This window comes from Conger conger, chromosome 12 (genome assembly GCF_963514075.1).
Source record: "Conger conger chromosome 12, fConCon1.1, whole genome shotgun sequence".
In the NCBI taxonomy this organism is placed as follows: domain Eukaryota; kingdom Metazoa; phylum Chordata; class Actinopteri; order Anguilliformes; family Congridae; genus Conger; species Conger conger.
Window position 1 is genome coordinate 46,372,545 of NC_083771.1, and position 8,449 is coordinate 46,380,993.

The 8,449-nt window shown below is 47.4% G+C and overlaps 1 protein-coding gene across 1 annotated transcript in view; it reads left to right on the forward strand.

Moving 5' to 3' along the window:
• gnaz (guanine nucleotide binding protein (G protein), alpha z polypeptide) overlaps positions 1-1,109 on the forward strand; it is a 24,086-nt gene extending 22,977 nt beyond the window's left edge. Inside the window, exon 3 of the mRNA XM_061262179.1 lies at positions 664-1,109. Coding sequence (XP_061118163.1) covers positions 664-1,006 — 343 coding nt within the window. The 3' untranslated portion in view covers positions 1,007-1,109. The remainder of the gene's footprint in view (positions 1-663) is intronic.
• Positions 1,110-8,449: the final 7,340 nt, after the last annotated feature.

Here is an 8,449-nt window from a genome sequence, read left to right on the forward strand (position 1 = left end):
AATGCTTTACCATCTCTCCCTCTCTCCCTCCCCCCACCCCTCTTTCTATTTTTCTCTCTCACTCCCTTCCTCCCTTGTCTCCTCTCTCTCTCCCTCCCTCTCCCCCTCTTTCTCTATATCCCTCACTCTCCCCCTCTTTCTCCCTCTCCTCTCTCTCTCTCTCCCTCCCTCCCTCTCTCTCTCTCGTCACTCTCCCTCTCTCTCCCTCCCTCTCGCTCACTCTCCCTCTCTCTCTCCCTCCCTCTCTCTCCCCCTCACTCTCCCTCCCTCTCTCCCTCCCTCCCCCTCACTCTCCCTCTCTCCCTCCCTCCCTCTCTCTCTCTCCCCCTCTCTTTCTCTCCATTCCTCACTCTCCCCCTCTCTCTCTCCCTCTCCCCCTCCCTCTCTCCCTCTCCCCCTCCCTCTCTCCCTCCCCCCCTCCCTCTCTCCTCCCCCTCTCTCCCTCCCTCCCCCTCCCTCTCTCCCTCCCTCCCCCTCCTCTCTCCCTCCCTCCCCCTCCCTCTCTCCCTCCCTCCCCCTCCCTCTCTCCCTCCCTCCCCCTCTCTCTCTCCCTCCCCCTCTCTCTCTCCCTCCCCCTCTCTCTCTCCCTCCCCCTCTCTCCCCCTCCTCTCTCTCTCTCTCTCTCTCCCTCCCTCCCTCTCTCTCTCTCTCCCCCCCTCAGAGCCGCATGGCGGAAAGCTTGCGCCTGTTCGACTCCATCTGCAACAATAACTGGTTCGTGAACACGTCGCTCATCCTCTTCCTCAACAAGAAGGACCTGCTGGCCGAGAAGATCAAGCGGATCCCGCTCACCGTCTGCTTCGCCGACTACAAGGGCCAGAACACGTACGAGGAGGCGGCGGTCTACATCCAGCGCCAGTTCGAGGACCTGAACCGCAACAAGGAGACCAAGGAGATCTACTCACACTTCACCTGTGCCACAGACACCAGTAACATCCAGTTTGTGTTCGACGCCGTCACGGACGTCATCATCCAGAACAATCTCAAGTACATCGGGCTGTGCTAGGGCCGCGAGACCGGGCGTGGCCTCCCGCGCCCTGCTAGCCACGCCCCTCCCCGGGGGGGTCAGAGGTCAGAGAGACAGCTCTGTGAGCCGGGGGAGGGGCTTATCTGGGGTGGCTGGGGGGGGGGGGGGGGGCGGGGAATTACAGATGCAAACAGACGCTCTCGTTTGGTGTCCGGAAAATGAACCTGGAGTTTGGAATAAATGTCTGCGCTGAATACACACACACACACACACACACACACACACCGGCACACACTCACACTCGCACACGTTTGTTAACATGCAAGGCCTTGGAATTTGGGATCAACTGTCAATTTGCCTGTTTGACATGGAAACGTCGGGATTCACAAGGCTGGGGCCCAGCCCCCTTCTTCTTATTCTTTACCAATCAAATCACTGGATTTAACTAGTCAATTTATCCTTTTTTTAAGTTTCTATCGTTTTCTTTTCTTCTTAGTCTAATTTACTTGGTTCAAACCATGCTGCTCTAAAAAGGTTTTTCAAACTTTACCCTGTCGCTTCTTTTATCTGCAGCTGAGTAACACAAAAACACAAAAACCGTTCAGAGAGAGCTGGAGGGAGAGAGGGAGGGAGAGCTGGAGGGAGAGCTGGAGGGAGAGAGGGAGGGAGAGCTGGAGAGAAAACCGAAAGTCCTCGGCTAGAGGATTTCACCAATTTGACAGGGTTCCGTTCCCCAAAGGGCGAAAACTGCCACAAATTGAAATAAATTGATGTCTGCCACACTTTTTTGGCCGATTTGGGTCAGGGGTTAGAAGAGGTCTAAAGATGCGTTTGGTCTTTTTACCCCTTAATGTCACTTCTATTTTTACAACAGTTAAAACTTACTTGCCTTTTTACTGCGAGTGTTTTCCCATGCAGCTGACCTCAGCCCTTAAGTTAACTCACACATTCTACACATGGTCCAGACTAAATGAAAAAATAATTCAAAATTAAAGAGTGCCAATTTCAGTGTAAATAAAGTAAAAGTTTCATTTTTTTTTTATCGAGAGAGAGGGGGGGGGAAAATGCATGATGTCAGTTTTTGGATTTTTACCATTTTTATTTGGTTCGTTTTTAGTTCCTAAAAAAAAAAGAAAATCTCCCGAAAAAGTAAGGTGTCAAAAGCAAACACTGTGTACGATTGTACAGTTATTGTCTGAAAGGTATTTATTGAAAACAAATGAATTAACATATATAAATATGATATATATATATATATATATATATGTAAGGGAAATGCTGGATTGGCTTTGAAAGAGTTTACACAGGCTGGTTGTTTCATGTAATTCAAAGCAAGGACGTAGATCTCATTTCAACCGGGGCGGCCTGTAGCCTGGTGGCTCAGGTACATGAAGGTTGTTGGTTCAAACCCCCGGTGTGGCCACAATAAGATCAGTGCAGCTGCTTGAGCCCTCAACCCTGCATTGCTCCTGGGGGGGGGGGATTATCCTCTGCTTAGTCTAATCAACTGCAAGTTGCTTTGGGTACAGGCATCACCTAAATAACTGATGTTACGGAATGCCTTTCCCCCGCGGGATCTACGTCCAAGATTCGAAGCATTCACGGGTAAATGGAAGTGAGAACGACACACAAAACCCAAGAGAGCGACTCCAGAGGAAATGAAGAGTATAGTATAAAATAACAGGAGCATATAACCACAGCACACACACTCTGCAGAAAACCACGGTGTCGCTAAGCGCTAGCGCTAACGAGGGGGCGAGAGGGCGATCGCGTGTACACTTCTCTTCTCCTCTCAGGGAGAAGCGGTACGGTGTGCTAACAACTGCTAAGGGCTTACGGTTTGATTTTCCAAGATGTCCACTTTGAAAAAAAAAAAAAAAAAAGATTTAAGAAAATAAAAAAATGATATATATATAACAAGAACAATATTAGTAAATAAAGCAAATGTTGAAATGTTGACCTGGTTTGTAGATGTGTTTTTGTGAGGTGGACGGGAGGGGAGGCGGGGCTTTGAATCGGCGTTGCCAGGATACGGTATTATGCAGAAGCGTTTTTCTAGGTCCGATGAAGATGACGCGTGGCTACAGAAGACCTTCCCGCGTAGTGCGCTCCCTTATGCATGCCAGATACAGGAACTTACAGGAACTCACAGGAAACTCAAGCACAGCTTGCTTTCCTGCTGTGACATGCCCCAGTGACTAGCTGCTTTACCAGTTCATACCAGCCAGACCAGCTTCATGACCAGTTTGGCCATGCTGGTCGACCAGCTCATACCCAGCTAGACCAGCCTATGACCAGCTCATACCCAGCTAGACCAGCCTATGACCAGCTCATACCCAGCTAGACCAGCCTATGACCAGCTCATACCCAGCTAGACCAGCTTCATGACCAGTTGGGCCATGCTGGTTGACCAGCTCATACCCAGCTAGACCAGCCTATGACCAGCTCATACCCAGCTAGACCAGCCTATGACCAGCTCATACCCAGCTAGACCAGCTTCATGACCAGTTTGGCCATCCTGGTTGACCAGCTCATACCCAGCTAGACCAGCCTATGACCAGCTTGACCAGCTCAAATTTCAAGGTGGTCATAGCTGGATTTTACAGCAAGGGGGTCAGCAGGTCAGAGAAATTAAAGGACTTGAACACTCTTCTTGCTAACTGCAAGCAGGAAGGAAATCAATTTACGAAGTGCGCTCAGTAGCAGTTGAACTATTGTTTACAGTGGAGGCTGTAATTTTGTTGTTGAGCCCACAGATGCAGCAAATTCAATAGAAGCCTGGGCGGCCTTTAATTACGAGTGCAGGTAGAACCACGTCGGAAGAAGATACAAATACAAAGAGATAAACCGTTTGTTTTCATACGACTCGGAAGCTACAAAGTGTAAAGGAGAGAGAGAGAGACACATTTTCGAAGAAGGGTATCGCTGCGTTTGACTTCTGAGCCAAAATAATTACTGAAATACTACTAAGTAGCAGCATGCGTTGGGTTTATTTCTCAGAACTGATGAAAGACATGCCAAGCCCGAGAGTAACCTAGGGCGGCCTGTAGCGTAGTGGTTAGGGTAAAGGACTGGGACCCGCAAGGTCGGTGGTTCTAATCCCGGTGTAGCCACAAGGCCCTTAACCCTGCATTGCTCCAGGGGAGGATTGTCTCCTGCTTAGTCTGATCGACTGTATGTTGCTCTGGATAAGAGCGTCTGCCAAAATGCCATTAATGTAATGTAATGTAGCCTCACCACAGAGTTCTTGCTTACTGGTAATCTGTTCCTGAAAAGTTTGCTTCATAACCTCTTTACAGTAATGCATTTCCTGAGTGGGGGTGAATTTGTACAACGGAATTTCCCAAAACACAAGCAAAAGGCTGCGATGAAATCTTTGAAGGATGTTGTTCGAGTGAGGGCAACGTGACAACCGAGAAGCCCACGGTTGAGAAAATCCAAAAACAGCATAATGTGGAAATTTATAACAAACTTACATCACCTTGCATTACCAAATGTGTATTGCTCTGTTCCTATATGCAAGTACGACACTGACAGGAATGTTTGTTTGTTTTTTAAGTTCTGTTTTTTGGCATTTTGGCAACTATAGCAATAAAACAACATTTCACTGCTGCAGTTCTTTCATGATCACGTGCTCAGGCTGTCAAAGCAAATAATTATGCAAATAAATGACAAATAAATGACTCTCACTCCTGCAGTCAAGTTATGTTTGGTACCATATGGATATGGAGTGGATACCGCTCCGTAATCATTTCAATTGCCCTCTCAACTAAATAAAATATTTGCTGCATTTGACTGGCTTGGCCCCAAGTGCTCTTTCAAAAAAGTGATTGCATTACAGAAAGAATAATATTTATTTTTAGGAGAGAGTAAATAACTACTGTGACATGTACATTTTCAAATATGCCACCCACCCTAACCCCTAACACCCAGTACACCCCGAGAGCTGAACCCTAACCCCCAGGATTTGGGGGCTGTTGGTCGTGCTGAGAGACGGTGCTCTCTAGCGGCACTGCGGGTGGCTCCAGTGTGGGTCATTCGGACCCGTGTTCAATGTGAAGTCAATGGTACAATCGGGGTCAAAATACCAAGTCAATCATTCAATCAAGTCAAGTCCCGATCTGTGTTTTTTTTTCTTCTCTCAATGCCTCCCCATGTGCCGATTTTCTTTTAAGTTATTGTGTTATTAGGACAATACAGCAATATGTTGTGCACAAATCAGGGACAGATTACGTCTCCCTCTCTCTCACGCTCAGAGGAGGAGCCACATCGGCTTCCCTACTGCACAGACTGGGGCTCCAGATTTTACAAAATGGCGGCGCCGGTAAACTCTGCGTCCTTGTTTTCAGAAAGGCTTTTCACGAGCGCGTGGACGGTCAGTGTGTGACATAACGGGCACTTGTTCCTAAACTTTCCTAAACGTTCCTAAACTTTCTGATGCCAGAGTCCACATAGTGAGTGTGTATGACCCACCCCTTATTAAAACTTTTCCCAATATGTTTGGTCCGTATCGCTCCACAGTGTGCGGGTGCCTCGTCATCCAGCCCCCCATGTCAAACCCCCCTGTATCTCCCTCACTGCCCGGGAGATACAGCACTGTGCAGAAGTCTTAGGCACCCGTATAACGTTCTGTACAGATAAGATTCTTTCTAAAAATAGTTCAATGAAAGGTCCTAAATAAACGTACTATACATTTTACATTACATTTGAGTAATTTGGCAGAATAGTTCAAAACTGAATCCGGTTAATATTTTTGGCGACCACCTTTCGGCGTTAAAACTGCATCACTTCTCTGAGATAGCTGTCCTGCAGTTCTATAAGCAGGAAGGTTGTTCCAAGCATGTTGGAGAACTTGCCACAGTTATTCTACAGTCTTTGGTTGGTTCCTTGCTTCTGATCTCAGACAGCCCTGATCAAGTCTTTATGTAAAAAGTAGTCAACTGCTTACAGTAATATGTTACTTTCTAAAATTAAATACGAAAATGTCTCTGTAAAATGAAATCTTTTGGAAAATGAGTATTTGGAAATCTCAAATGTGTTCTTTTATACTAACACCATACACACAAAAAATACCCAGTACTGTATCTCTCTCACAGAGAATAACTGCTCGCCTGCAAGCATGCGCGGTGTTCATCTGGAGGAACGACCGCGGCGGTAAGGAATTTCGCTTCAACCCCTACTGACCCCCGTGAGACTGCATACTTTCTGTCTTAGTTGGCTGAAGACGCGACCAAGGTCGGCCTGTGGATCTCCACTGTGCACTTATGGTTAGTGCACTTAAGGTTAGCGCCCTTCCAACACAAGTCTCTAGGGGCCCTCGGCCGGACAGCTGTTACGCACCACTCCAGTACTTAAGGGGACTTCTCCTGGACCGCTACGCCAATCTGTAGAAGTCTCTGGCACAGCCCCGGTTTAAAAGAATTGTTTCTAGAAGAACTATTATAATTTGTTAAGACGTAAAGCATTTTTGGGTGCGGCCTATACACGGTGCGTCGCACCCGAGTAGCATTTTACATTTCGCAATAATGTGTGCGACAATTTCACTGCAATCTTTTAAAAGACACGCACGTCAGGCGTCAGAGTTGGTCCCCGGGCACTGCACTGTGGCTGCCCACTGCTCCTAAATAACCAGGATGGGTCAAACGCAGAGAACACATTACTCCCACGAGGTTCAGGAAAAGTTTATCAGCGCATCTTTTCTCACGTTGTAAAATGTTTAAACATTTACTCGTCGTCCGCTTCTTGTCAAATCTGGAACACACACCAGAGGCTCAGAGGTAATATGACATAGGCCTACCTCATGTCATAACCTGCATAAATTTCACACATTCAGACCGCAAAAACTGCATTAAACAAAGCCCTTCAGGAAGTCACACCGCAAGGTGTCTGTTTTGGTATTAGAAATCCCAGAGTTGCTTAAAGGATTATGCAAATCCCAGCCCTGGTGATCTCCGCAACAAATTACGTGCATTTTTAAAACAAGTCGAAATGCGTCACCCTGTCCTTTCCAAAAACCACTGCAGCTGGGAATAAAAAGCCTGACCGTAGCAGACAAACACGCTAACCAGGGCCCAGAAAGACCGGCTGACCAACTGGATTACACCCCCCATCCCCTGCCATCTCTCCTACCAGGGTCCGGTGACGACCGGGAGCCTAACCGAGGTGACTACACAGATGATTTGATTGGTCTTCTTCGGCCATGCGTGACCTCGGTTTAGCGCCTGATTGGACACACTGCTGCAAGTGACAAACATCGATGACAGAGCCTTCTTCCCCATTGGTCAGCAGAGGCTTATGATGCAGGACCAGTCCCAGGGAAGGGGCGGGGCCTGGGGGTGACATCTTGAAGACGAGCTGAAATCCAAATTAACTTTTCAACTTGTCAATTCTTCATAACCACACAAACACATCTTAAAGCATACATTGCATAAAGGTAATAAAAAACATTTTAATACTTTTCACACCAACACTTTTTTCCTCCCCATCCATTTCATGGAAAACGAATGTAGATTTTACGTCATCGAGTACCAGTGGGCATGTTTGAAGCTTGATGAAACAACGGTCAGTTGTCCGTTCCCCTCCAATCAATGTCCCGTCATACAGCCACACCCTCTTCATATTGACATCAGTCAAATCAAACTCCCAACCCCTGAAAGATCTGTCTCACTCACGCTTACTGTACGTCATGTAGCGGAAACACACCATGCTACTCTAACGTGTTTCCGGTGTGTTCTCAACCCTTTCAGTACCAAGAGTGCCGTTTCAACCAATCAAAATGGCTGCTGTACGATTGTTTAGAGCCCCTATTAAAACCCCACTAAATTCTCTCAATTTCAATTTCTCTCAAATCTCAACCAAAGCCAAAACCCCCCGGGATTTTGGTGGAGCCACTCCGCATTGGGCTTGGGACCGAAAGTGTTCAGACCATTCTGGACTATGGTAACAGTCACCATCCGCTAGTATTGTCCAGAGGACGGAGAGGAAAGCGTCCCACACAGAGCGCTGTTCGGAGCGAGGTCCTGGGAGAGAACATCCTGGAACACTTCAGAACAGCCCCACTGGAGCTCACCAAGCTGAGAACCCTTCATGAATAAATAAAGGAGAAAAGCTACAAATAAAAACAATTATCCGGCTTGCGTGAGGCCGCCGCCGCCCCCCTCCTTCACGGCAGTGTGGGGGGCGACCGGCGTAGGAAAACAATCGCGCTTCGCCACGGACCACCTGTCTGGATTCTGCCGAAAACAGAGAATTCTTTGGTGATTAATGGAGGTATGAAGACCTCGGCAACACAGAGACTACAGCCTTTCACACACGCTAGCCTCTAGAGTTTGCAAAGAATTGCAATAAACTAAAGAAAATCCAGTGAGCAGCAGTTCTGCAGACAGAAACACCTTGTAAATGAGAGATGTCAGAGGAGAATGGCCAGACTGGTCAAAGCTGACAGGAAGGTGACAGTAACGCAAATAACCACACATTACAAAT